Source organism: Hypanus sabinus, chromosome 8 (genome assembly GCF_030144855.1).
Source record: "Hypanus sabinus isolate sHypSab1 chromosome 8, sHypSab1.hap1, whole genome shotgun sequence".
NCBI classification, from domain to species: Eukaryota; Metazoa; Chordata; class Chondrichthyes; order Myliobatiformes; family Dasyatidae; genus Hypanus; species Hypanus sabinus.
The window spans coordinates 47,812,577-47,840,298 of record NC_082713.1 but is presented as its reverse complement, the minus strand read 5'-3'; the positions used below and the strand labels follow the sequence as shown (position 1 = coordinate 47,840,298).

The 27,722-nt window shown below is 40.6% G+C and overlaps 2 protein-coding genes across 12 annotated transcripts in view; one reads left to right on the top strand and one right to left on the bottom strand.

Annotated features, from left to right (window-relative positions):
* Positions 1 to 5,558, bottom strand: part of nhsl2 (NHS-like 2) — a 431,863-nt gene extending 426,305 nt beyond the window's left edge. Inside the window, exon 1 of the mRNA XM_059977093.1 lies at positions 5,347 to 5,558. The gene's annotated coding sequence lies outside the window, so the exon portion shown is untranslated. The remainder of the gene's footprint in view (positions 1 to 5,346) is intronic.
* cldn2 (claudin 2) lies at positions 5,009 to 26,888 on the top strand. 11 transcript variants are annotated; one of them, XM_059977103.1, is made up of 5 exons: positions 5,025 to 5,166; positions 9,291 to 9,416; positions 11,490 to 11,545; positions 17,483 to 17,507; positions 23,349 to 26,888. In XM_059977103.1, the coding sequence occupies exon 5, from the start codon at positions 23,432 to 23,434 to the stop codon at positions 24,137 to 24,139; it is 708 nt and encodes a 235-aa protein (XP_059833086.1). In that variant the 5' UTR covers positions 5,025 to 5,166; positions 9,291 to 9,416; positions 11,490 to 11,545; positions 17,483 to 17,507; positions 23,349 to 23,431; the 3' UTR covers positions 24,140 to 26,888. The 11 variants fall into 11 exon arrangements, 10 of the variants coding, with proteins under 10 accessions (XP_059833085.1, XP_059833084.1, XP_059833093.1 ...); XR_009513548.1 differs by lacking the exons at positions 9,291 to 9,416; positions 23,349 to 26,888 and adding an exon at positions 20,652 to 21,238 and having other exon boundaries at positions 5,009 to 5,166; XM_059977102.1 differs by lacking the exon at positions 9,291 to 9,416 and having other exon boundaries at positions 5,015 to 5,166.
* The last annotated feature ends 834 nt before the right edge of the window (positions 26,889 to 27,722 follow it).

The following is a 27,722-nucleotide window of genomic DNA, read 5'->3' as shown; positions in this document are numbered from 1 at the left end:
AGTGGAGATCTGAGGCTTTGACTAGAGAGATTCTGGCAGTTTTGGCAGTTGGACTGTGCAATCAAGTCAATCAAGATATGAATAGCTCAGCAGAAAGCCATTGATTAGACAATCAAGATTTGAAGAACTCAGACTCAGCAGAAAGCAGCTGATTGGGCAATCGAGGTCAGGTGACCAAGCAGTTTGAAAAGCTCAAACAAATAAATAGAGGGTTACCTCAAGCAGAGCGGCCTGTGGAAAGCAGCCAGTGAGTGGGTGGGCCAGGCCAGGCCAGAGAAGGAGTGGAGATTTGAGGCTTTGACTCGAGAGGCTTCGACGAGAAGAGGCTGAGAACAAGCTTCACTCCAAGGGAGGTAAGGTGGGGTAAGTTCCTTTCAAAGAAGAAAGTTTCAAAAGTTGAGGCAAGTATTGGGTAGTCATGGCAGCTGAGATCGGCCCCGTGGTTTGTTCATCCTGCAGTAGTGTCCCTGACGACTATATGTGCAGGAAGTGTGTCCAACTGCAGCATCTGGAGCTGCGATTGGATTCATACTGGAGCATCCGCAATGCTGAGAAAGTCGTGAATATCATGTTCAGTGAGTTGGCCACACCACAGTTAAAGGCTACACAGGCAGAAACGGAAGGGGTGGCCACTAGACAGAGTAGCAGTAGGCAGGTAGTGCAGGAGTCCCCTGGGGTCATCTCCCTCCTAAACAGATATACTGTTTTGGATACTGTTGGGGGAGATGTCTCATCAGGGGAAGGCAGCAGCAGCCGAGTTCTTTGCATCATGGGCGGCTCTGCGGCACAGGAGGGAAGGAAAAGGAGTGGGAGAGCTATAGTGATAGGGGATTCGATTGTAAGGGAAATAGATAGGCATTTCTGTGGCCGCAAACGAGACTCCAGGATGGTATGTTGCCTCCCTGCTGCAAGGGTCAAGGATGTCTCTGAGCGGCTGCAGGAGATTCTGGAATAGGAGGGTGAACAGCCAGTGGTCGTGGTATACATAGGTACCAACAATATAGGTAAAAAATGAGATGAGGTCCTACAAGGTGAATTTAGGGAGTTGGGAGATAAACTAAAAAGTAGGACCATAAAGGTAATAATCTCTGGATTACTACCAGTGTCATGTGCTAGTCAGCGTAGAAATAGGAGGATATTTCAGATGAATACGTGGCTTGAAAAATGGTGCAAGGGGGAGGGATTCAAATTTCTGAGGTATTGGAACCAGTTCTGGGGGAGGTGGAACCGGTATTAACAGGACTGTCTGCACCTGGGCTGGACTGGAACCAATGTCCTAGGGGGAGTGTTTGCTACTGCTGTTCAGAAGGCTTTAAACTAATGTGGCAGAGGGATGGGAACAAGTGCAGACAGACAGAGGGGTGTAAAATGAGGGTAGAAGCAAAAAGTAGTAAGGTGAAAAGTATAGGTGGCAGGCAGGCAAATCCAGGGCAAAAAGCAAAAAGAGCCACTTTTCAACATAATTGTATAAGGGCTAAGAGTGCTGTAAAAACAAGCCTGAAGGCTTTGTGTGTCAATGCGAGGTGCATTCGTAACAAGGTGGATGAATTGAATGTGCAGATAGTTATTAATGAATATGATATAGTTGGGATCACAGAGACATGGCTCCAAGGTGACCAAGGATGGGAGCTCAACATCCAGGGACATTCAATGTTCAGGAGGGATAGACAGGAAAGAAAAAGAGGTGGGGTAGCATTGCTGGTTAGAGAGGAGATTAACGCAATAGAAAGGAAGGAAATTAGCCTGGAGGATGTGGAATCGATATGGGTAGAGCTGCATAACACTAAGGGGCAGAAAACGCTGGTGGGAGTTGTGTACAGGCCACCTAACAGTAGTAGTGAGGTTGGGGATGGCATTAAACAGGAAATTAGAAATGCATGCAATAAAAGAACAGTAGTTATAATGGATGACTTCAATCAACATATAGATTGGGTGAACCAAATTGGTAAGGGTGCTGAGGAAGAGGATTTCTTGGAATGTATGCGGGATGGTTTTCTGAACCAACATGTTGAGGAACCAACTAGAGAGCAGGCCATTCTAGATTGGGTATTGAACAATGAGGAAGGGGTAGTTAGCAATCTTGTCATGCGAGGCCCCTTGGGTACGAGTGACCATAATATGGTGGAATTCTTCATTAAGATGGAGAGTGACATAGTTAATTCAGAAACAAAGGTTCTGAACTTAAAGAAGGGTAACTTTGAAGGTATGAGATGTTAATTAGCTAAGATAGACTGGCAAATGATACTTAAAGAGTTGACGGTGGATATGCAATGGCAAGCATTTAAAGATCACATGGATGAACTACAACAATTGTTCATCCCAATTCAGCCAAAAAAAAAACCAGGAAAGGTAGTGCACCCATGGCTGACAAGGGAAATTATGGATAGTATCAACTCCAAAGAAGAAACATATAAATTAGCAAAAAAAAGCGGCACACCTGAGGACTGGGAGAAATTCAGAGACCAGCAGAGGAGGACAAAGGGCTTAATTAGGAAAGGGGAAAAAGATTATGAGAGAAAGCTGGCAAGGAACATAAAAACTGACTGTAAAAGCATTTATAGATACATGAAAAGAAAAAGATTGGTCAAGACAAATGTAGGTCCTTTACAGTCAGAAACAGCTGAACTGTTCATAGGGAACAAAGACATGGCAGACCAATGGAATAACTACTTTGGTTCTGTCTTCACTAAGAAGGACATAAATAATCTTCCGGAAATAGTAAGGGACCGAGGGTCTAGTGAGATGGAGGAACCGAGGGAAATACATGTTATTAGGGAAGTGGTGTTAGGTAAATTGAAGGGATTAAAGGCAGATAAATCCCCAGGGCCAGATGGTCTGCATCCCAGAGTGCTTAAGGAAGTAGCCCAAGAAATAGTGGATGCATTAGTGATAATTTTTCAAAACTCCTTAGATTCTGGATTAGTTCCTGAGGATTGGAGGGTGGCTAACGTAACCCCACTTTTTAAAAAAGGAGGGAGAGAGAAACCGGGGAAATATAGACCAGTTAATCTGACATCGGTGGTGGGGAAAATGCTAGAGTCGGTTATCAAAGATACGATAACAGCACATTTGGAAAGAGGTGAAATCATTGGACAAAGTCAGCATGGATTTATGAAAGGAAAATCATGTCTGACGAATCTTATAGAATTTTTTGAAGATGTAACTAGTAGAGTGGATAGGGGAGAGCCAGTGGATGTGGTATATTTAGATTTTCAAAAGACTTTTGACAAGGTCCCACACAGGAGATTAGTGTGCAAACTTAAAGCACACGGTAATGGGGGTATGGTATTGATGTGGATAGAGATTGGTTGGCAGACAGGAAGCAAAGAGTGGGAGTAAACGTGACCTTTTCAGAATGGCAGGCAGTGACTAGTGGGGTACCGCAAGGCTCAGTGCTGTGACCCCAGTTGTTTACAATATATATTAATGATTTAGGCAAGGGAATTAAATGCAGCATCTCCAAGTTTGCGGATGACACTGGGCGGCGGTGTTAGCTGTGAGGAGGATGCTAAGAGGATGCAGGGTGACTTGGATAGGTTAGGTGAGTGGGAAAATTCTTGGCAGATGCAATTTAATGTGGATAAATGTGAGGTTATCCACTTTAGTTGCAAGAACAGGAAAACCGATTATTATCTGAACGGTGGCCGATTTGGGAAAGGGGAGATGCAACGAGACCTGGGTGTCATTGTACACCAGTCATTGAAGGTGGGCATGTAGGTACAGCAGGCAGTGAAAAAGGCAAATGGTATGTTGGCATTCATAACAAGCGGATTTGAGTACAGGAGCAGGGAGGTTCTACTGCAGTTGTACAAGGCCTTGGTGAGACCGCACCTAGAATATTGTGTGCAGTTTTGGTCCCCTAATCTGAGGAAAGACATTCTTGCCATAGAGGGAGTACAGAGAAGGTTCACCAGATTGATTCCTGGGATGACAGGACTTTCATATGAAGAAAGATTGGATCGACTAGGCTTATTCTCACTGGAATTTAGAAGATTGAGGGGGGATCTTATTGAAACGTATAAAATTCTAAAGGGATTGGACAGGCTAGATGCAGGAAGATTGCTTCCGATGTTGGGGAAGTCCAGAACGAGGGGTCACAGTTTAAGGATAAAGGGGAAGCCTTTTAGGACCAAGATGAGGAAAAACTTTTTCACACAGAGAGTGGTGAATCTGTGGAATTCTCTGCCACATGAAACAGTTGAGGCTGGTTCATTGGCTATATTTAAGAGGAAGTTAGATATGGCTCTTGTGGCTAAAGGGATCGGGGGTATGGAGAAAAGCAGGTACAGGGTTCTGAGTTGGATGATCAGCCATGATCATACTGAATGGCAGTGCAGACTCGAAGGGCCAAATGCCCTACTCCTGCACCTATTTTCTATGTTTCTATGAAAACTAACTTTTTTTTCTGTCTCTCAGAAGGTTACAAGGTTTTGAAGCTCGCTTTCTGAAAGGGTGCTGGAACAGTTTCTAAGGAAAGATCTTTGGAAGTTGTTGGTGAAGGATAGAAGGGATGGTGTATCTCTATAACTGATGGTATATCATGTGGTTGGAGATGGCATTAATCTAAGAACTGATGTTTTATGGCCCCTCACTCACCCTAAATAATAGGACTTATCGCAACCATTGGAAACACCAGGGTCCACTGCAGTAATTTACTCTGAGTAGGCTTTATTCCTCCCACTGAGACTTGGGCTTGCAATCTAGTCCCATACAACTTATAAAACATCTAATGTATTTTCATGTTGTAAAGCATTAATGGCCTGTTAATCTTGTTTCTGTCCTCTGGTACATTCTGTGCGAAAGCATATCACACAAATAAAAGACAGCAATAGCATTAATGAGAAGATAAAACTTGTACACTGAAAAGCAGAACTTCTAGTGTATGAAATTTAAAATAAAGCAGTGTTTAATAGTTACCAAAATGTTAATCAAATCAGGAAGAGGTTACTAGTAGCAACAAGGTGTCAGACGATTACTAGGCTGGTTAATTAATAAGTACCAGATGAGCACTGGGGCGGAAACTAATATAACAGTGTCAAGCAAGCATGGAACAGGGAGCAACAGCAAAGTACAGTGTTGAGGGATGTCCTTGTGAACACAGCTCGCATACAAGTTGAAGACAAGACAACTTTTGCAGTTGAAAAGACTGAGGGTGATCAAAAACAGGTAGGAATTTGTCTTGGAAAAAAATCTGTTAAAGAACATGAACTTAAATTAAACCAACCAAGCCTTTCTGCATTTTGGTAGGTAAGAAAGAATTACAAAGCTTACTGTTTGAGTACTATGATATCTGTATGTTAGCCTAGAGATTGACAACAACGAGATAGACTAAAGGTTGAAATTTACCGTGGGCTGGGCTAGATGGGGGCTGACTTGGGTTGGATCTCCTCTGGTCCTCCAAGGCACAAGGTTTGGAAGATTTTTACTCTCTCTGTATCGTATGCATACTGACCTCTGCCCAGAAGTGCAGAGGAGTGTGGGGCATGAATGCCTTTCGATGAGAGTGGAGCTTTGCAAGAATTGTATTGCTGAGGGAGAGCCACTGCAGTAAGTGAGGAAAGGAGAGGATCCGTTTACCGTTCATGCTCTCCTCAGCCGACAGCGAGCACCTGCTGCCTCCTTCTGTAGGCTCTGCAGTCTTTAATTGTTGGGCAGAAAAAAATTGATATATGCATTCTAAGACATTGGCCAACCTTCCTGTATTGGATCTGAGAACCTGTAGAGAATAGTAACAATTCCCATGAAATCACAACTCAGAAACCACGGGCACCAGCCTAGAAGGTGCAGAAAAGAGAAGGGTTAAAGTATCTTCTTAAGGTTGCTGTAATCATGAAGAATTAATTAAATGGTATTCTGTGGCCATGCTCTAGTCGTGAATTCTCTTGAATCATTCAACCAAACCCTTGGCACAATGACAGCACAGAAACTGTCCAAACCATACCAATTTCATGTGGCATTGCCGGACACTGTAACTTTGTAGTTTCTGCCTCTTGATGTTTGCATAGCATCCAACAGCACTGGTGACACTCCTGTCAGTGACTCTCCTCCATTATCCCACTTCATCTGAGTTTCTGGTGTTCTGTCCTGAATGCAGCAAGATTAATTGTCCATCAATTGTCTCCCACAGAGTCAGTTCCAGAATTCCTTAGGGATCTGGATTTTTTCCCCCCTACGTTGATTTTGTCCTCTACATTGAGTGTCCCTAAGATAAAAAGAACATTGTTATTCAATCTTGAGCTGAGCAATCAAACTCATATCCCATCCATGTATAACACACATCTTTGCAGCATTATCCATATCCCAGGTATTCAAATACAGAAGCTCCTTTCAGTTTTCAATCTCAACACCACCTTCCTGCATTCTAGTCTCAACAGAGAGAGAAAATCATGGCATGCATCTTGTTTGCTTTCACTACAGCTGCTCTTCCTGATTTTATCGTTCATTCCACCATTTAATGGTTAAACTCAAAATCCTTGTTCTTCTCTTTGGGTCATTGTGGGAAATAGGCATTTTCTGATTCTATTATAGTTTTTTTTTCAATGTGGAATATCAGCTAGCTATCTATTGTCTATGTCACTGATTTTGATGTCTGAATATTCCACAACTCAGGTAGCATTTGAGGAAGAAAAGTAGAGTTAATGATGGGAGACATATAGTCACAGAGTAATACAGAACCATATCAGGTTCTTCAGCCCAACTGATCCATGCCAACCACGGTATTCTCCCTGCTGGTCCTATTACCCTCCAAGTCCTTCATCTCCATGTACTAAATGCCTCTTAAATGTTGCAATGATATCTGCCTCGCCCACTTTCTCTGGAAAGTCGTGCCTGGTGCTCACAACCCTCTGTGAGAAGAAATTACTACTCAGATCTCTTTTAAACCTTTCCCATCTTATCTTGTATCTAGGCCCTCTAGTTTATTGTAGGACTTCCCACCCCTGGGGAAAATCATACCCGTCCTGAACTTATAAACTTCTATGAGTTTATTCTCTTATGTTCCAGTGAATACAGACCCTGTGTGGCCAACTGCTGCCTACTGCTTTTGCCTTCTAGTCCAGGCAGCTTTATCGTAACTCTCTACTGCACCCTCTCAAGCTTGACTATGCCTTTCTTGTAATAACGTGACCAAAACTGTACACAATGCTACAAATTTGGTCCCACTAGTGACTTGGATAACTGCAGCACAATATCCCTTCTCCTAAACTCGAGGCCCTGACCGATGAAGACCAACATACTAAATGCCTTCTTCACTGCCCTATCTTCATTCACTTCTTTAGCTACCTCTTCAAAAAACTCTAAAAGATTTGTCAGACATGACCTCCTACTCACAAAGCCATGTTGACTAATCCCGATCAAGCCTTGCCTATCCAAGTGAATGTAGATCTTGTCCCTCAGAATTCCCTCCATCAAATTCTCTACAACAGAATTGAGGCTCACCAACCTGTAGTTCCCTGCCCTGGCCTTGCTACTAGTTTTAAACAAGGTGAAGACACTTCATCAGAATGGCTTCAGTGAAGTGTGTTTGATCTTAAATTTTAACACTATATAATCTTTCGTAATCATAAGATATTTTGGAACCAGCTTGTTCTTTGCGCATCACAATGCAGCCAGGACAACCCGTTAAGTCCTAAGTGAGATAGGTAAACAATCTGTTAATGTGATGTCAGATAAAGAATAAAAGTATGAAGAGAAAGCCCAAGGAGCTCCCTGTTCCTCCTTGAACTGGAGTATCATCATTAACAATACCTCACCATTAAACTACTGGATATGTGGATACACTTTCAAATCAATTCGACTTTAAATACTCTTCTGAGCACTACACGTAACTCCAAATCCAGTTTGCAAGCCAGTGCAATATTAAGGGATCTCATAGCATACTCCGGAAACTTTTTATACTACGCCATACATCAATCAAGCCACCATTATGGTAGTGATGGATTCAGAACTGCTCCTCAACTTTGTCTCCACTCACCCACTGGCATCTCCCATCCACTCACTCAGATTTTCATCATGTATCGCTTTCCACAACTCTAGGCAAACTTCTCCAAAGCAATTTCCTCTCTTACCTTCAGCACTGAATGATATTTCACCCTCAAGTTACAACTAAATCATCAACCCTCAATGTTATTTAGTTTGATGTAAATGCAAAATCTTCCCAAACATTTTTATCAATTTCAAACATCCTCCCCTTTTCCTTTGCCCCATCAGATTATTCAGTTGCCTCAACCTCCAAATACTTTGGGTTCAGTATTTACTTAGGGTTGAGAGAAGAGTGGGGTATGAAGACAGTGATATTTCAGAGAGAAAATTAGTTTTTAAAAAGCTTCTCAATGGCAAAGCAGAAGGTAATTGCAGATATTTTTACCACTTTCTTTACAACAACCTGCATCAGAATTAATCACTTCAAATCTTAAATTAAGTAGTGGCAGTTGGCAGAGTAAGCTTCCACAAACAACAATGAGATACAGTAAATGGCCACTTGTGACTGCTGGGCTGGATCTTGGTGCACCAAGATCTTGGTCGAATACTCAGCTTCTTTAGGTGTTGGTGAAAGACTACAGGAAACCAAGAGACCATCTCTTTCCACAAGCAGTATTTTGGATAGGTTATTTCTAAGAGGATGAAGACTTTAACAACTCAGTGGAAAGAGCAAGGGTTCCAAAACTATAACAACAGAGTGTTAGGACACATTAACCATGAAACTAGGTTTCAGCCATTTTTGATGTGTGAAATGATTCCAGTGATTCCTGATGCCAAATGCAAAATAGTTGTTAATATAGAATATCCTTACTTTTAGAACTAGCTATTCTTTTTACTCATGTGAAAGCATTGGTAGCCAACTTGAACACTATGGACAGTAGCTGTCTACAGATCTTGCAGCCACTGTCCTATCACGCACACTTCCTGACATGAAGCCTCATAGGAATTGTGGAAAACATCTTTCTGTGCCACTTACACAGGCAGTGAAACAAAATGTGGAGGGCAAAACGCAAGCGCAAGCAATATAGACACAAATGAGTCCCCATATCAGAGGGAATTTGACATAAAGTACACAATCTTGTTTCACGTTTGTCAGGACATACACTGAAAATAGGTGAACATACTTCAGGACACCTGTAATAAAGTTTTAATGTCTGGTACATGCTTAAAAATGTTATTTTTTTAAGGTATTCATAATGCTCATGTCCCTGGAGTCAGATTTAAATCACAAACTGTTGATTTAGTCCAAAGAACTAAGCCTTCATTTTATGAACAATACCATAAAATCTTCTCTCTTACTATATTCCTAGCTCCTTCTCCTTCCCTGCTATATGCTTGCTCTGTCGTGCTGGCTAATCCAAGGTGAAGACACGTGCTGCTCAGAGCTGAGCTTCAAAAGAGCAATACTGTACATTTCCAGCTCTAGATTTTACCAGGTAATCTCCTATAATACATCATCAACAAGCCTAACTGGTCCAAACCCTCCCACATGGAATTCCCTTTGTCTATCAAGCACATAACCACACCACTGCAAACATTCCATCTCCAAAACCCTTCATGAAACAAGGTCATGAGTCCTCTTTCATTCTTACTGCAGTACTGGAATCAGTAGCATCACATTGATTGAAAGATATTTCTGGCTCCACAAATCAGCTCTGGTCAGCTTTACGGTGTGCTTTAATATTTATACTTCTAAAATTATTGAAGCGATCTTCTGCTCCTTACCCACCCTGTCCTGCCGTAATCAAGTATTTCAAAGCTTCTCTCACAATACCAGATATTATTTAAGAACACACCTTCCTGTCTCCTTTTCTGTTTACACTGTACACCTCAGATTTTCAATATAAATCTGAGTCTTGTCGCTTGCAGAAGTGCTCTGGCAACTCGGTGGAGGTTGGGTGTATCAGAGATGGGCAGGAGTCAGAGTACAAAGGACTGGTGGACAAGTTTATGGAGTGGTGTGGGAGGACTCACGTGTTTCTGAATGTGGCCAAAACCAGGTAGATGGTGATTGATTTTAGGAGGCAGAGAACTGTGACAAGTCCTGTATACATTCTGGGAGAAGCTGATGTGGTGGAGGAATACACATTCATGGGTATTCACCTCGACAACAGACTTGATTGGAAAACCAACACCAAGGCTATTCACAAGAAGGGGATGAGCAGACTCTATTTTCTAAGGAAGCTGAGATCCTTCAATGTGTGCAGAAGGATGTTGGAGATCTTTTACCAGTCTGTCATAGTGAGTGCAATCTTCTTTACGGCTTTATGTTAGGGGAACAGCATCGGTGCTGGTGATGCAAAAAGACAAATAAACTCATCAAAAAGGTTGGATCCATCCTTGGCTACAACCAGGACTCATTTGAGTCAGTGGTAGAGAGGAGGTCACTAAACAAACTGTTATCCATTATGGACAATCAGGCACATCCTCTCCATAACCTACTGAATAAACAACAGAGAACCTTTCGAACAGGCTCATTCAGCTCCGCGGTGACAAGGATCATTACAGAAAATCTTTCCCTCCAAGTGCAGTAAGAATATACAACAGTTCATCTCTGTGCGACAAGAGAGTACACATCATAGTACAATAGTCTCTGTTTATTATTTCATACATTATTATTGCACATTGGTAAACTATTATTGTGTACATTATTATTTGTTATTATTATTATTATTATTATATTTATTACTGTTATTTATTATTATTGCTAAGTCTGTTTTTAAATGCCGTTGCTGTAACAAAATAATTTTCCAACTGGGATCAATAAAGTACTTATTATCATTATTATTATAAAATTGGATCCAGTCCAATAATGAGATCACACAAGCCCCAGAAATAACCCCAATTTCAAAGGAATCCAAACCTCTTTCATCATCTCCGACCTCTGACTGTTAAAATGTCAGCTGTCCTGAAATAAACACTTTTCAGGCCCTGTTTCTCAATCCATTTCTTACATTGCTGCACTATTGCAGGATCTTATTCTTATTCTTTGTAATATGAACTGTAGTTACCATTCTTCTTCTCAACATCTCTGTACCTGGCTTATGATGAACTTTAGCATGGACTAGTAGGCTAATGTACTTTTTCAGCAATCATATCTTCCTCATCAATATCTTTTCACTGCACTGTGGCGCCGTTCATGATGTTCAGTAATACTAATGGATTTACCAAAGTAATACTCTTGGAGGACTCCTGCACTCCCTTTTCATTAACGTTACCCTTTCCTCCAACTCTTTCCATAAACACCCCTTCCTGAGTTATCACTCTCACGGTATAGGTCAATACAACTGCTGATGTACTAGCCCAGGCATTCTCCCGGTCAAGCAAAATTTCCTAAATGCTGGACTTTCTGCAAGCTTCTTTTCATTTGCCCCATATCCTAGCACCTACAGTCCTTTGTGTCTTCCCGCACATACACTGTATATCATTCAGACCAGCTTTAGTGTCAAATGTAACGAATTGTGATCCTGACTTGCTAATTCTGTTAATGTTCAATTGCTTTTCAACAGGACTGCAATGAAATCAAGTACCTTGAACAAATGTTAATAGTGGGCTAGCTCCTATTGTGAGTACTTGCTGATACTCAAAGAGGCTGAACTTGTTACAGTTGCATGAGCATGTGACAGAGATAAAGTAAACACTCGTTTCCACCATAAATTAACCCATGCACCACAAAACTGCATTCTCTTTGCAAGAAAAAATAATGCCTTTACACTATCAAAGACAAGACAATGATTGTTAATAAATACAGGCTGCAGATTATGGAAAAATATTTTTCAAATTCTTTTGAAATAGAACTTCCTGAAGTGCTTTGGAACATTGTATGCTATGGTAATATAGATTAGAACAAAGGGTTTAGAGAGTTAATAACAACTAAATATTTCTGCAAAAAGAATTATTTCAACAAATCATGAATTAAGCCAGGAATGGTGGTTATTTCCTATTTTAAGCAATATAAGAAATCTAAATGAATAATAAGACATAAAACCATAAGACTATAAGATATAGGAGAAGAATTAGGCCATTTGACCCATTGAGTCTTCTCCACCATTTCATCATGGCTAATCCATTTTCCTCTCAGTCCCAGCCTCCTGTCTTCTCCCCTTATTCCTTCAAGCTCTGATCAACCAAGAATCTCTCAACCTCTGCCTTAAATATAGTCTTGACCTCCACAGCTGACTGTTGCAAAGAATTCTACAGATTCACCACTCCAGGCTAAAGACATTCCATCTCATATCCATTCTGAAAGGACACCCTTTTTTCTGAGGCTATGTTCTCTGGTCATAGACTCTCCCACCATAGGAAACATCCTCTCCACATCCACTCTGTCGAGGCCTCTCACCATTCAAGAGGTTTCAATGTGGTCACCCCTCATTATTCTGAATTCCAGTGAATACAGGCCCAGAGCCATCAAAAGCTTTATGTACTGTATGACAAGCCTTTCGATCATGGAATCATTTTAGTGAACTTCCTTTGAACCCTCTCCAGTTTCAGCACATCCTTTCTAAGATAAGGGGCCCAAAACTGCTCACAATACTCCAAGTGAGGCCTCATCAGAGCTTTATAAATTCTCAACATTACATCCTTGCTTTTATGTTCCAGTCCTCGTGTAAAGAATGCTGACACTGCTTTTGTCTTCCTCACCACTGAGTCAACCAGCAAATTAACCCTTAGGGAATCATGCACAAGGACTCTCAAGTCCATTTGCACCTCAGAATTTTGTATTTTCTCTCCATTTAGAAAATAGGCAATTATTTCAATTATTTGACCAAAGTGCATGACCATACACTTCCCGACACTGTATTTTATCTGCCTCTTCATTGCCCATTCTCCTAATCTCCTTCTGTAGTCTCTCTACTTACTCATTTGATAAGGTACCTCATACAAGGCTTATTGAGAAAGTAAGGAGGCATGGGATCCAATGGGATAATGCTTTGTGGATCCAGAACAGGCTTGCTCACAGAAGGCAAAGAGTGGTTGTAGGCAGGTCATATTTTGCATGGAGGTCATTGAGCAGTGGAGTGCCTCAGGGATCTGTTCTGGGACCCTTACTCTACATGATTTTTATAAATGACCTGGATGAGGAAGTGGAGGGATGGGTTAGTAAGTTTGCTGATGAAACAAAGATTGTGGGTGTTGTGGATAGTGTGGAGGGCTGTCAGAGGTTACAACGGGACATTGATAGGATGCAAAACTGGGCTGAGAAGTGGCAGATGCAGTTCAACCCAGATAAGTGTGAGGTGATTCATTTTGGTAGGTTGAATATGATGGCAGAATATAGTATTAATGGTAAGACTCTTGGCAGTGTAGAGGATCAGAGGGATCTTGGGGACGGAGTCTGTAGAATGCTCAAAGCAGCTGCACAGGTTGACTCTGCGCTTAAGAAGGCTTACAGTGTATTGGTCTTCATCAATCGTGGAATTGAATTTAGGAGCCGAGAGGAAATGTTACAGCTATATAGGACCCTAGTCAGACTCGACTTGGAGTACCGTGCTCAGTTCTGGTCGCCTCACTACAGGAAGGATGTGGAAACAATCGAAAGGGTGCAGAGGAGGTTTACAAGGATTTTGCCTAGATTGGGGAGCATGCCTTGTGAAAACAGTTTGAGTGAACTCGGCCTTTTCTCCTTGGAGCGACGAAGGATGAGGGGTGACCTGATAGCGGTGTATAAGATGATGAGAGGCATTGATTATGTGGATAGTCAGAGGCTTTTTCCCAGGGCTGAAATGGTTGCCACAAGAGGACACAGGTTTAAGGTGCTGGGGAGTAGATACAGAGGAGATGTCAGCGGTAAGTTTTTTACTCAGAGAGTGGTGAATGCGTGGAATGGGTTGCGGACAATGGTGGTGAAGGCAGATATGATAAGGTCTTTTAAGAGACTTTTGGACAGGAATATGGGGCTTAGAAAAATAGAGGGTTACGGGTAAGCCTAGTAATTTCTAAGGTAGGGACATGTTCGGCACAACTTTGTGGGCTGAAGGGCCTATATTGGTCTGTAGGTTTTCTATGTTTCTATAACGACCTGCCCTTCCACCTATTTTTGTGTCATCTGCAAACTTTGCAACTAAGCCATCGATTCCATCATCCAAATCATTGACATGTAACTTTGAAAGTATTGGTCCCAACACAGACCCCTATGGGACACACTAGTCACCTGCAGTCAATCAGAAAAGGCTCCCTTTAATCCCACTCTTTGCAGCCTGCCAGTCAGCCATTGCTTTATCCATGTTAGAATCTTCCCTGTAATACCATGGGTTTGTAGCTTGTTAAGCAGCCTCATGTGTGGCACCTTGTCAAAAGTCTTCTGAACATCCAAATAAACAATATCAACTGATTCACCTTTGTCTATCCTGCTTGTTATTTGTTCAAAGAATTCCAAAAGATTGGTCAGGCAAAACTTTCCCCTGAGGAAACCATGCAGTCTGTGGCCTATTTTACCATGTGCCTTCCAGTACCCTGAAACCACAGCCGTAACAGTCAACTCCAGCATCTTCACAACCACTAAGGTTAGACCAACTGGCCTATAATTTCCTTTCTTCTGCCCCTTTCCCTTCTTCAAGAGTGGAGTGACATTTGCTATTTTCCATTCTTCCAGAATCATTTCAGAATCTAATGTTTGTTGAAAGGTCATTACTAACGCCTCCACAGTCTCTTCAGCCACCTCTGTCAGAACCCTGGGGTATGCACTATCTGATCCAGGTGATTTATTTATCATCAGATGTTTTAGTTTCTCAAGATCCTCTCACTAGTTAACTTCACAAATTTCATGACTCCTAACACCTTCCACAGGGAAGACTGATGCAAGATACTTTTTGAGTTTTTCTGCTATTTCCTTGTCTACCATTACTAATTCTCCAACATCCTTTTCCAGCTGTCCGATATCCACTCTCAGCTCTCTTTTACACTTCATGTATTCAAAGAAAGTTTTACTACCCTTTTGAACATGATACGCTAGCTTAAGTTTGTATTCCATCTTTACCTTCCTAATGACTTTTTTGAGTTGCATTCTGATGGTATTCCTGATTCTTCCCAGTTCTCTAACTTCTCACTAATTTTTGTTCAATTTATGCCCTCACTTTGGCGTTTATGTTGGCTTTGACTTCCCTTGTTTTCCATGGTTGTGTTATCTTGCCTTTAGAATACTTCTTCTGCTTTGAGATGCATATATCCAGTGCCTTCCAAAAAGCTTCCAGAAATTCTAGCCATTGCTGTTCTGCTGTCATCCCTGCCAGTGTTCTTTTCCAATCAGTTTTGACCAATCCTCTCATGCCTCTGTAATTCCCTTTACACTGTAATACTGATACATCTGACTTTGGCTTCACCTTCTCAAAATTCAGGGTGAATTCTATCATATTATAATCACTTTCACTGAAGGGTTCATTTACCTTAAGCTCTCTAAACAATTCTAAACAATTCCGGTTTATTGCACAAAACCCAATCCAGAATAGCTGATCCCCTAGTGGGCTCAACCACAAGCCACCTCGAAGACATTCTAGAAATACCCCCTTTTGTAAACCAGCACCAACCTGATTTTCCCAATCTACCTGCATATTAAAATCCCCTTGATTATTGCCACATTGCTCCTTTGGCATGCTTTTCCTATCTACCATTGTAATTTGCAGACCACATCCTTACCACCGTTTTGGGTCCATGTATAATTCTGATCAGTGTCTTTTCACCTTTGCAGTTCCTTAGCTTTATCCACAATGATTCAACACCTTCCTACCCCATGTCATCTCTTCGAATGACTTGGTTTCATTTTTTACCAACAGATCAACATCACCCCCTCTGCCTTTCAGCCATCCTTTTAATACAATATGTAGCCTTGGACATTAAGCTTCCAGCTATAATCTTCTATCAGTCATGAATCAGTGAGGCCTGCAACATCATACTTGTCAACCTGTAACTGCTACAAGTTCATTTACTTTATTCCGTATACCCTGTGCATTCAAGTATAACACCTTCACCATTTTCAATTTTGTCCACCTTTTACGTTTCAAGTCATTCTGTTGACTGTAATTTTGCCCTATCATCAGCCTCTCCTTACTAGGAGTCTCACTATACATTTCCTCTGTTTGTAAACCAACTACCTCATCACCACCACTATCACTCCAGTTCCCATCTCCCTGCCAAATTAGTTGCAAGGATATTAGACCCCCTCAGGTTCAGGAGTAACCCATCTCTTTTTTTACAGGTTATACTTTCTCCAGAAATGATCCCAACGATCCATAAATCTGAAGCCGTGCATCCTGCACTAGTTCCTCAGCCACACTTTCACCTGCCAGATCATTCTGTTCTTACCTTCACTGGCATGTGCCACAGACAGCAATCCTGAGCTTACTACCCCTGGAGATCCTGTTTCTCAGCTTTCTACCAAGCTCCCTAAAATCCCTCACTTTGTCTACCTCTGTCATTGGTACCAATATGGACTAAAGCTTCTGGTTACTCACCCTCACCCTTGAGAGTGCCATGGACCCAATCCAAGACATCCCTGATCTTGGCACCTGTGAGGCAACATACCATCCGTATGTTGCAATTCTGCCCACAGAACCTCATCTCTGTTCCTCTGACTAATCACCAATCAACACTGCAGTCCTCTTCACCTCTCTGATCTTCTTAGCCACAGCACCAGACTCAGTGCCAGAAGCCCGGTTACTATGTTCCCCCAGGCCCATGCCCCCACCAGCAGGTTACCCCTTTCAATAGTATCTAAAGTTGTATGTTTATTATTGAGGGGAACAGCCACAAGTGTAGTCTGCACTGACTGTGCATTTCTTCTACTTCTCCCCTGTTACCTGTTTCCTGCACCCTAGGGGTGACTACCTCCTCATTCTCCCATATGAGTCGAATATCATCAAGTTGCAGCTCCATTTTCTTAATACATTCTCTCAAGAGCTGCAACTCATTGCACTTGTTATTGATGTGTTTACCAGGGAGACTGGAGGACTCACAGACTTCCTACATCGCACATGTAAAAAATGCCCCTGGAGCCATTCCCTCTATACTATGCACTAATAGATGAGGAATGAACACATAAGGACTGAGAGAGAGAATCTTACAAGACGATGTACTTCACCCAAACCTGACCTTTCCTAAGCCTGATGAGTCAATGCTCCTCTAAACACTGGCACACTCCAAAAGAACAGCCGTGACACTTGCATTTGAATTATTCTTATTGGCCCTTTCCACAGAATCCCTCTTGCTGATTGGTCGCTCCTCAGCTCTGAGGAACTGCAGCAAAACCTTGATCGCCCTCCTGATTTAAAGGTAGCTCCTTTGACTCAGTCCTGACATGGACAGTATGAAATTTTCAGTCTTCAAATTCACAGCAATTTAAATCCTCCAGTAATCGTGATGCTTCACACAGAACTTACACCAGTAAATTGATATTTTAACTTATTTTAACCATTAAATAGGGTGTTGTGATTTAGCACTTGTTATGAATGACGTTCAACCTCTGTTGCTGCCTAGAAGCTTCTAATACATGGTTTTAAAATTTCAGTTTCCTGCTCAAGACTGCCATTCAGGTAAGCAAAACTTATTTTCTTTAAATGCCCTTGATTAAATTATAAACAAGTAGCTAGATATAATTAAAAAACTACCATATTGCCAAATGAACTATAAGTTTGCTTTAGGTATCTAACAGCAAACCTCCCCGCCAGGATATTGGTTCACCTGCGATTCAAGTGCAACTCGTCACACCTGCCCCAAAAGAGGTCCCATTGATTCAGAAATCTGAATCCCTGCCCCCTGCTCCAATCCCTCAGTCATGCATATATTCTCCATCTCATTCTATTCCTATACTCACTGTCATGTGGCACAGGCAGTAATCCCAAGATTACCTTTGAAGTCCTGCTTCCCAACTTCCTTCCTAACTCCCTGTAATCTGTTTTCAGGACATCCTCACTTTTCCTACCTACACCGTTGGTATCAATATCTACCACGACCTCTGGCTGTTCTCCTTCAGGATATCGTGGACACGATCAGAAACATCCCAGACCCTGGCACTTCAGAGGAAAACTACAAGCCCTGTTTCTTTTCTGCGTCCACAGAATCCCCTGTCTGACCCCCTGACTATAGAGTCCCCTATCACTACTGCCATCCTTTCCCTTTCCCTACCCTTCTGAGCCACATCACCAGACTCTGTGTCAGACACGTGGCCACTGTTCATTCCCCCAGGTAGGCTGTCTCTCCCAACAGTATTCAAACAGGAGTACTTATTGCTAAGGAGGACAGCCACAGGGGTGCTCTCTAGCATCTGCCTCTTCTCTTCTCTCTCCTGACTGTTACCTAAATTGAATTTTTTGAGGATGTGACTAAACACATTGATGAAGGCAGGACAGTAGATGTAGTGTATATGGATTTCCACAAGGCATTTGATAAGGTACCCCATGCAAGGCTTATTGAGAAAGTAAGGAGGCATAGGATCCAAGGGGAAATTGCTTTGTGGATCCAGACTTGGCTTGCCCACAGAAGGCAAAGACTGGTTGTAGACGGGTCATATTTTGCATGGAGGTCGGTGACTAGTGGTGTGCCTCAGGGATCTGTTCTGGGACCCCCTACTCTTTGTGATTTTTATAAATGACCTGGATGAGGAAGTGGAGGGATGGGTTAGTAAATATGCTGATGACACCAAGGTTGGGGGTATTGAGGATAGTGTGGAGGGCTGTCAGCGGTTACAGCAGGACATTGATAGGATGAAAAACTGGGCTGAGAAGTGGCAGATAGAGTTCAACCCAGGTAAGTGTGAGGTGCTTCATGTTGGTAGGTCAAATATGATGGCAGAATATAGTATTAATGGAAAGACTCTTGGCGGTGTGGAGGATCAGAAATATCTTGAGGCCTGAGTCCTTAGGACACTCAAAGCTGCTGCGCAGGTTGACTCTGTGGTTAAGAAAGCATATGGTACACTGGCCTTCATCAATTGTGGGATTGAGTTTAGGAGCCAAAAGGTAAAGGTAATGTTGCAGCTATATAAAACCCTGGTCAGACCCCACTTGGAGTACTGTGCTCAGTTCTAGTCGCCTCACTACAGGAAGGATGTGGAAGCCATAGAAAGAGTGCAGAGGAGATTTACAAGGATGTTGCCTGGGTTGGGGAGCATGCTGTATGTTGAGTGAACTTGGCCTTTTCTCTTTTGAGTGATGGAGGGTGAGAGGTGACCTGATAGAGGTGTATAAGATGATGAGATTGATCATGATGAAAGTCGGAGGCTTTTTCCCAGGGCTGATATGTCTAACAAGACAGGGCACAGTTTTAAGATGCCTGGAAGTAGATACAGAAGAGATGCAAGGGGTAAGTTTTTTATGCAGAGAGTGGTGAGTGTGTGGAATGGGCTGTTGGTGACAGTGGTGGAGGCAGATACGACGGGGTCTTTTAATAAACTCCTGGGTAGGTACATGGAGCTTAGAAAAATAAAGAGCTACGTGTAACCCTCTGTAATTTCTAAGGTAGGGACATGTTCAGCACAGCTTTGTGGGCTGAAGGGCCTGTATTGTGCTATAGGTTTTCTATGTTTCTAAGAGACATGTACAGAAGGTCCCCTTGTTTCCAAACCAAGATTCTCATACACTGATTCACCAGCATAATTTTTGACACTGAACCCATAAAGATCCTGGATAGGAGAGAAAGTATTTAAGTATGGACATATTGTGGCAAGATCAGTAAATAAAGTGGTCTGAAAGGCACATGAGCACTTCCCTCTTGTTGGTCAAGAAATAGAATATAAAAGTAGAAAGCTCAAACAATAACTAAAGTACAGCTAGATAGCTTTAGTTAAGAAATTACAGGAACATGATAACACACGATGGGATGCAAACATTTATCTTAGCAGGACTGAAAAATTTTAGCTAAGAGGAAAGATCCTATTTACTGGAATTGTTTCCTTAGGCTCAACGATGGCTGAGAGGTTTAACTGACGTGCGTATAGGAGTGGTTAACACAGTGGATAAGATAAATTGATATCTTTTTACCGGGAAGTGGATAGATTTAAGTCACTGGTGGAAGGATTAACAGGACAATGATGAGAATCTTTTCAGCAGAGAATGATGGGGGGTTGGAGCTCAATACTGAATGGATGGTACTGGCAGGAACTTCACTGCAATTTAAATAGAACTTGACATCTCATAAATGACAAGAGATGGGCACCTGCTGGGATGCAGGATCATGCTGATTTGCTTCTTTTATTTTATCAAAACAGACAGTCTATTTCTATGACCCTGTGGTTAGTGCCAAAAGTTGCATTAGCGTATGTTAAAATTAGCACCCCCCAGCAATACACAAACACACACACACACACACACACGTGCGCACACATACACACACACACACACACACACACACACACACACACACACACATTTATATTCAAGGATTTTCCTCATTTATCTCATTTACTTTGGTTTCATTCAGTGATAGATTCCTACATCTCTCCAGTGATTTCATTTTGCTCTATCCCATCTCATTATTTAGAATCAGAATCAGGGTTAATATTACTGACATATGTATATCATGACATTTGTTGTCTTTCTGGCACAGTACAATGCAATACATAATAACAGAGTAAAAGCAGTGAATCATAGTAAATGTAATAGTTAAATTAAATGTGATGAAAAAATTTTTAAAAATTAAAAAGTAGTGTGTTAGTATTCATGGGTTCAATTTCCATTCAGATGGCAGAGGGGAAGGAGCTGTTCCTGAATCATTGAGTGTGTGTCTTCAGTCTCCTGTACCTCCTCCCTGACCGGAACAATGAAAACAGGGCATGTCCTGGCTGACAAGGATCCTTAATGATGGATGCCCCCTTTTTGAGGCATTGCTCCCCGAAGATGTCCTGGTTACTACAGATGCTGACCAAGTTTATAATTCTCTGAAACTTAGTTTGATCCTGCGCAGTAGACTCTCCCCATACCAGATGGTGCTGCAGCCAGTTAGAATGCTGTTCACGTACATATGTAGAAATTTGCAAGTGTTTTTGGTGACAAACTGAATCTCCTCAAACTCCTAATGAAATATAGCCACTGTCATGCCTTCTTTGTAGTTGCATTGATATGCTGGGCTCAGGATAGATTCTTAGAAACGTTGATACCCAGGAGCTTGAAATTGTTTACTCTTTCCGCTTCTGATACCTCTTTGTGCTGCCCACAATCGGTTCTTTGGCCTTAGTGATGTTGAGTGCAATAGGCTAGGCCCATTAATAACATAGTTTTAACGTGGATTGGTTCAAGTTCAAGTGGCATGATAAGAAACTTATCATTTGTTTCAGTGGAATCGTTTTCTATTCTGTTCTGCTCCACATATTTCAAAGTAACAACATTTCTGGATTTACTTCAATCATTCAATGTTTAATGTACAGTAGATGATGGTCTCACTCAGGTCAAAGTAAGTACAGAGCTTAACCTTTATAAGCACAAATGTAGTATCATCTAGTGATTCAGTATTCATTGGATCACTGCGGCTGACTTTAGAACAGCTTCAGGAAGATATAATTTTATGAGTAAAACATCCTGTACATCAGACCATGAGACAGCTCTCCCCATTCAGTAGATGTTCTTGAGGAGATTTTTCTAGGCTGCGCCTTTGCCATGTCTGAATCTGGTGTCAGTTTCATTGTTGGGAGATTTTAGCTCAGGATTTGCGTCCAGCAGGAAGCCACAAGCAATGACTTTGATGGCAGTAAGATCCAAATACTTTGCTTTTAAAGCCCAGGAATCTGAACTAGGACAAAATGATGCGAGATTTTCTGCAGAGTGACTTTCAACAATGTTGTTTTGTAGTTCTATAAAATGGCATAATGAGAGCCTATTAAAATTAGACCTGCCCACAATGTAAGAACGAGAACATCTCTAAGGTATGCCCTTGAGTTTAATCCGAAGTACTCCGAGGTAAGCCACTTTAGAAATATTTGGAAACTTGAAATCCTGTGTACTCTATTGAGAAAATTAAGCTTGTGAAAAATCCTAATTTACAAGCTACTAAATGTATTGTACAAAAGTTTTGGAAATATTTAAAAGGTCTTTTAAAATCACTAAGCTGCTTAAAAATCTGCTGCCTGGGTCTGACACAGCTATTCTCCTTTATTAAAATCTCCATCTAACAGAAGGAACAGTTCACTGCACCTCCTTTGATTAAATGAAAATCATTAGGTCAGTTATTTCTGCAAGTATTGAGCAATTGGTTCTCTTGTTGATTTTGGCATTGGCATGTAACCTGCAGAGTTGCATCAAGTCTCTGACAGAAACCTGGAACTTCCAAGCTATCACCACACAAAAGGCAGAACTTGCTTGATGTTGGAAGTTGGTGTGAGTTTTCTCAGTGAACACCTGCACTTTAGCCATCATTGTTATTGCAACACCTCAGCCATTATATTTTGGTGTCACGAGGTGACTTACAGTGCATCAGAGAGGATAGGCAGGAGTCAGCCACAGTGCTCCAGAGCTGGGATTTCATCTATTTCAGACAGGTAAAAGGTAAATTTATTTTGCTAAACAGTGTTAGTTGGATTTTTACAGCTGTGTCTTAGTTTCATGGTAGCCATTTTGCTTCATATTTAATAACATTTAAATTCTCGCACTGCCGTTCAATCTCATGACACTGTATCGTCTACCCCAGATTATGTATTACTGGTCTTGTAACTTAATCATCGTGCAAGCAGTTCTTAACTGAGTATTGGTCCCCTATATTTGTGAGCTGTCTTTTATGTCAAGATAGAATTATGCTGTGGATATATCAGAATGGTCGTATGTTTCAGAAAAGACATGTCACGCATGAAACTGAGCCAGTTGTCTTTAGAGAAGGTAATAACTGAAAATGCTGCACTCAGTGGGAATGGCAGCATCTGAGGAAATAAGAAGTATAACTAACTTTTCAGTTTGAGGAAACTTTGCCAGGAAACATTTGTTTGTTTCTAATGAGCTAGAGAGTGTGGTCTCCAGGAGGGGTAGGAGAGAGTCAGAGAGGGACTGTGTAAAAGTGAGAATGAGGTGGAAATTAAAAACAAGAATGATATTTCTTGCATTCCAGAACATTCCGGAAAACATGTTTTTTATTATTCTTGATAGAACTTAGAGAGTAAGAGATTAGTGGTTTAAGTCCTAAATGCAGACACCGAATTTATATATACTTCCAATGGGAAACAACATCTCAGAGTACAGTACACTGTATTCTTAATATTACAGGAATATTTAAAGTTAAGTTGAATGAATTGGCCCTACAATGCAAAATGTACTTCTAAATTGTTGATATAACACAATTTTGACCCTGAAAATTCAATAAGAACTGTTAATATTTGTGAAGTTTATTACTTAGAGTAAGCAAGTATTCAAGGTCATTACTTGATATTAGTAAATCTTTAATCTTGCTGGTTTCAGATACGCACATGAAGCCAGGTCTGACTGCAACAACAGATTGAAAACCTACGTTTTTCAAGCTTTAAAATCTTCTGAGTTTCACAATGGCTAACACTGCCATGCAACTGGTAGCCTTGATTGTGTGTATCATTGGCATGATTGGGACATTGTCTGCTACTATTATGCCACAGTGGAATATCACAGCACACATTGGATCAAATGTTATAACTGCCATTATCTACATGAAAGGGTTATGGTGGACATGTGCCATGTTTAGCACTGGTGTCTTTCAGTGTGAGACCTACAACTCTGTTTTGGAACTTCCAACTGATCTTCAGGCTGCTCGAGCACTGATGGTCATCTCTGTTGCAGTCTCAATGCTCGCTATTACAGTCTCCGTGGTTGGCATGAAATGTACTGTGTGTGCCAGGGATTCGCCAATAAAAGACAAGGTTGCTGGAACGGGAGGAATTCTGTTTATCATAGCAGGACTTATGGGCTTGATACCTGTGGCATGGACAATGAATGAAGTGATAATGAGCTTCCATGACCCCTTAATTCCAGGTGACCTCAAGTTTGAAATTGGTGAGTCCTTGTACCTTGGGGTTGTTGCTGCTGGTTTGACCATCATTGGCGGAGTCATGCTGTCCTTGTCATTTATAGATACAAAATCTGATCACTACAGAAGACGACCAATGTCCTACCAAAATCCTGCAACAAACCGTTCTGCTCCTGCACGGTCAGCTGCATCTCTTCACTCTAAAGCACCAAAGTCAGAATTCAACTCTTACAATCTAACTGGTTATGTATAAGTTCTGTTGCGTATTCAGTGGCAGTGTGGGAATCACAGCGATATTACTCAAACGAGTAATTATAAAGGTGATTCTTTATAGTAAAATCATTCTCCATGAGGGAATAATTTACATTCAGTTGTCAAGACCTTTGCAAAATAAAGATTAAAATTATCCTTTTATTAAAATATCCATTTATAGCATGCAATGATTATATACTAATTTTTAATTAAAGATAATCAATTTTTCCAAAGTATTTGAGAATGAATAAAGTAATTTTCTAGGATAGAAGTAAAACTGGTTGGTGAGAATGAAACTTGAAGAAATACGGTTTCTTCCTGCTTTTACTGCATGTCACTCCAAGGTGGAAGGATATTGCCTGAAATGTTTGGGACTGATGCTATTTAAAATTAGCTCTAGGTTATGTGTAAAAATGACCACAGAATAAATAAATTACATTTTGTTGAAGGAAAATTTATGGATACTGGTGCAGGTTGGTTTTTCACCAGGATTAGTTTTCATATGAATGATTGATTACTAATAAAGAACAATCCATGTGACAGATCTGTAGCTGTGAAGGACAGTTTTTAAAATAGGATTTTATTTCTGATGCCACAGTGAAATAGGGCTTAAAGTTTTTCAAAAGTACATGTTAAAATTATAGATTTAAAGTAATTCAATGTGACGCACTGCCACTTATCCCTTTGGTTCAGTACCTCTCCCATTCTAACAAGTGCTTCAAATAGAATAAGGCACAATGATTTTTGCTCTTCCAAAGTGAGATCTACAAATAATTAATACCTCAGCATTAATTATTTATAGCTGTCACCTCCTGTTTTTAACATTTCAAGTTAATTTTAGTTAATATCCTCCAGAAAAAGTTCCTTACTAAATTTGAATATTTTAAAATATTAATACTTCTTTACTATTGAACAGTAGTGCATTATACACCCAGAAAAGAGTTGGGCGAAGCATTCCCCAAGTGAGTTCAGCAGCTGTGTTGTTAGTGTAATGAAAGCTCCATCATTTCACTACCTTACCCACTTACTCAGATTTGCCTGTTCCAAAACAATACATCAGTTTGCTTGACTATTTGCTTGAGAATTTTTATCCATGATTTAAATACCCAATAAGTTTTACGGTGCAATGCAGGAAATCAACATTTCATACCAATTCAATTTGGTATACAGATAGTTCACAGAGAAACCTTCATAGGAAACCATAAAATGCCTTGCATTGCTTTTAAGTTGGTTAGTTTGTCAATCATAAAAAATGATTGTTTTAAATTATGTGATACCTGAATTTAATGCAAGAGCAACATTGTATGATTAACTGCCCAGTAGCAGAAGAGTTAAAGGGTATGGTGTCTTGTAAAGTAGAACAATACTCATATTGGCAATTATTACATTTATTACAATTTAATTGTTACATTATAAAAGTAACACGGTAACTTAGGTTGAAAGGACTATGCCAAACATGAAAGATCTACATTTAGCAAAGAAGTGATCAGTAAGATGCCTATTTATGATAGCTTTTCATTTTCTCAGCCCTGAAAGTGCATGGTTAACTAGTTGAATAGTCTGGCAGTGCCTATTGCTCAGGATCATTTCTGAGATTGTTGGCACTTATAAGATATTCTTCAGACCATTTGAGCATAGAACGTAGAACAGTACACTACAGGAACTTCTTTGAAAAGAATATAATTATTTTATACCATGTTGAGAATTTTAATGGATGTGAGTATTGAATGCAATAACATCCATTGATTAATATGTCATTGTAAATTGTTTAGCTTTGCCACCAGTCTCTCTGGTGAGAGTAATGTCAATAGCAAAATAAATGCTCTCAGGGCCCTTTCATACTATGTACAGGCCCTAGTGAATGCCTGCTCCACCATGACTTCTCAGGAATTCCCATGTCAGGGTGACATAAACTGACTGCTCAACCGATAACACATGGCTAATAACACTATTGTCTTCAATTCAATCTGTCAGCGGAAACAAACATTCAGCATGTTATTGCTGAATTGAATTTGGACATTATGTGGTGTTCTCACACATAAAAGTAGTACTTTGGCATGTATCCATTCAGTAACATTCCAAAAGTGCACATGGAATCCTCAGTTCTTTCCCAGATCTCAATACTCTCCACTTCAATTGATTAGAAACTGAATATTCCCTGTTGTTTGCAAGAGTTACAAACAAACTTTTGTTGGGTCTTTGTATAAATATTTGATTAAAAGAACCTACAGTCAAAGAAACAACAAGGGCCTTGCATGATACTGATTGTGCTTGTCCAATTCTTCAGCAAAACAAAGCTGTATTTGGTTCTCAAGAAAGAATCTGTGGACTTTGAGACCATGGCCAATTTTCTTGAAGTTGTAGAAGTTAAATAGTTGGAGTTGATGCCAATGTATTTTGTGAACTCTAATCTTTTTACACTAATTTTGATTTTAACTATTGAAAATAATAATATTCCTTTTGTTAGGCATTAGGAAAATAGCTACAAGATATTAACCAGAACATTTAAAAATGGAGTCAAATTACTGCTCTGTTAAAACTTCATTAACTGCGAGTTAGTATTGTTGTTACTGATTTGAGTTTCTCAGGAATGTTGAAGATGATACTAATGTACTTCGTAATTTTTTTACTTTCTCTCACTTTTTGATAATTTCCTTAATAATATAAATTTAAATGTAAATTGTCATTGGTGATTATCAATTGTAATCAATATTTACTGGGAAAAAAATAAAACATACTGATCACGGTCATTGTCTTTTGCCTCTCTCCCTTCTTAAAGAGTGGAAAGACACTTACAGTGTTCCCATCCTCCAGACTCATTGCAGAATCTAGTGATTCTAGAAGGATCATTACTAATGCATGCATTATTTCTTCAGCCACCTCGGCATCCTGTACATGTATACTGATCACTGATCACCAAATCCGAAGTACATTCAAGTGATTTGCATCTGTTCCTCACTATTATTACACAACCAGAGTGGTGCAGAGTTTTCTGCTGTGCTTGAACACATTGAATTATGGAGTTGGAACTTCTCATGTTGCACCACATTGCTGTATCAGTTGGATTTCAGCAGAGGTCTGTTTTGAGTGGATCACAAATTAATAACAACCAGGAATACTGAGGATTGAAGTCAGCTCTGTCCAGACCCTCCTCACTCCTACAAAATGCTCTGTCCCATCAATCAAATGAGCTAAATCAGACTTTCTGTGGCCTGGTTTCACACAGATATGATTTCACAGTTTAAAAAGTCTGACCATTCTCTGGTTATGGGTGATTGGACCTTGCATATTGAAATAATTTAATCACACAGGTATTGGGAGGCCTGGTCTGGCAGACTATGAGTGGCCTGACCACACACTGATTATGCTAAAACAGATACAGCAGTGAAATACAATGAAACTTTATAATCTAAAATAAAAACGTAACATTTTGGAAATAAGATATTGGGTAATATTTGTTGATGTCTTTTGGCAGAACTGTTGGATAAAAGGTCAGTGAGATGAAGCTCTGTGACACCAAGTGTGCATAAGATTCAATACAGCATCAGAATTAACTTACTCTATAATTTCTTTGTGATCTTGGA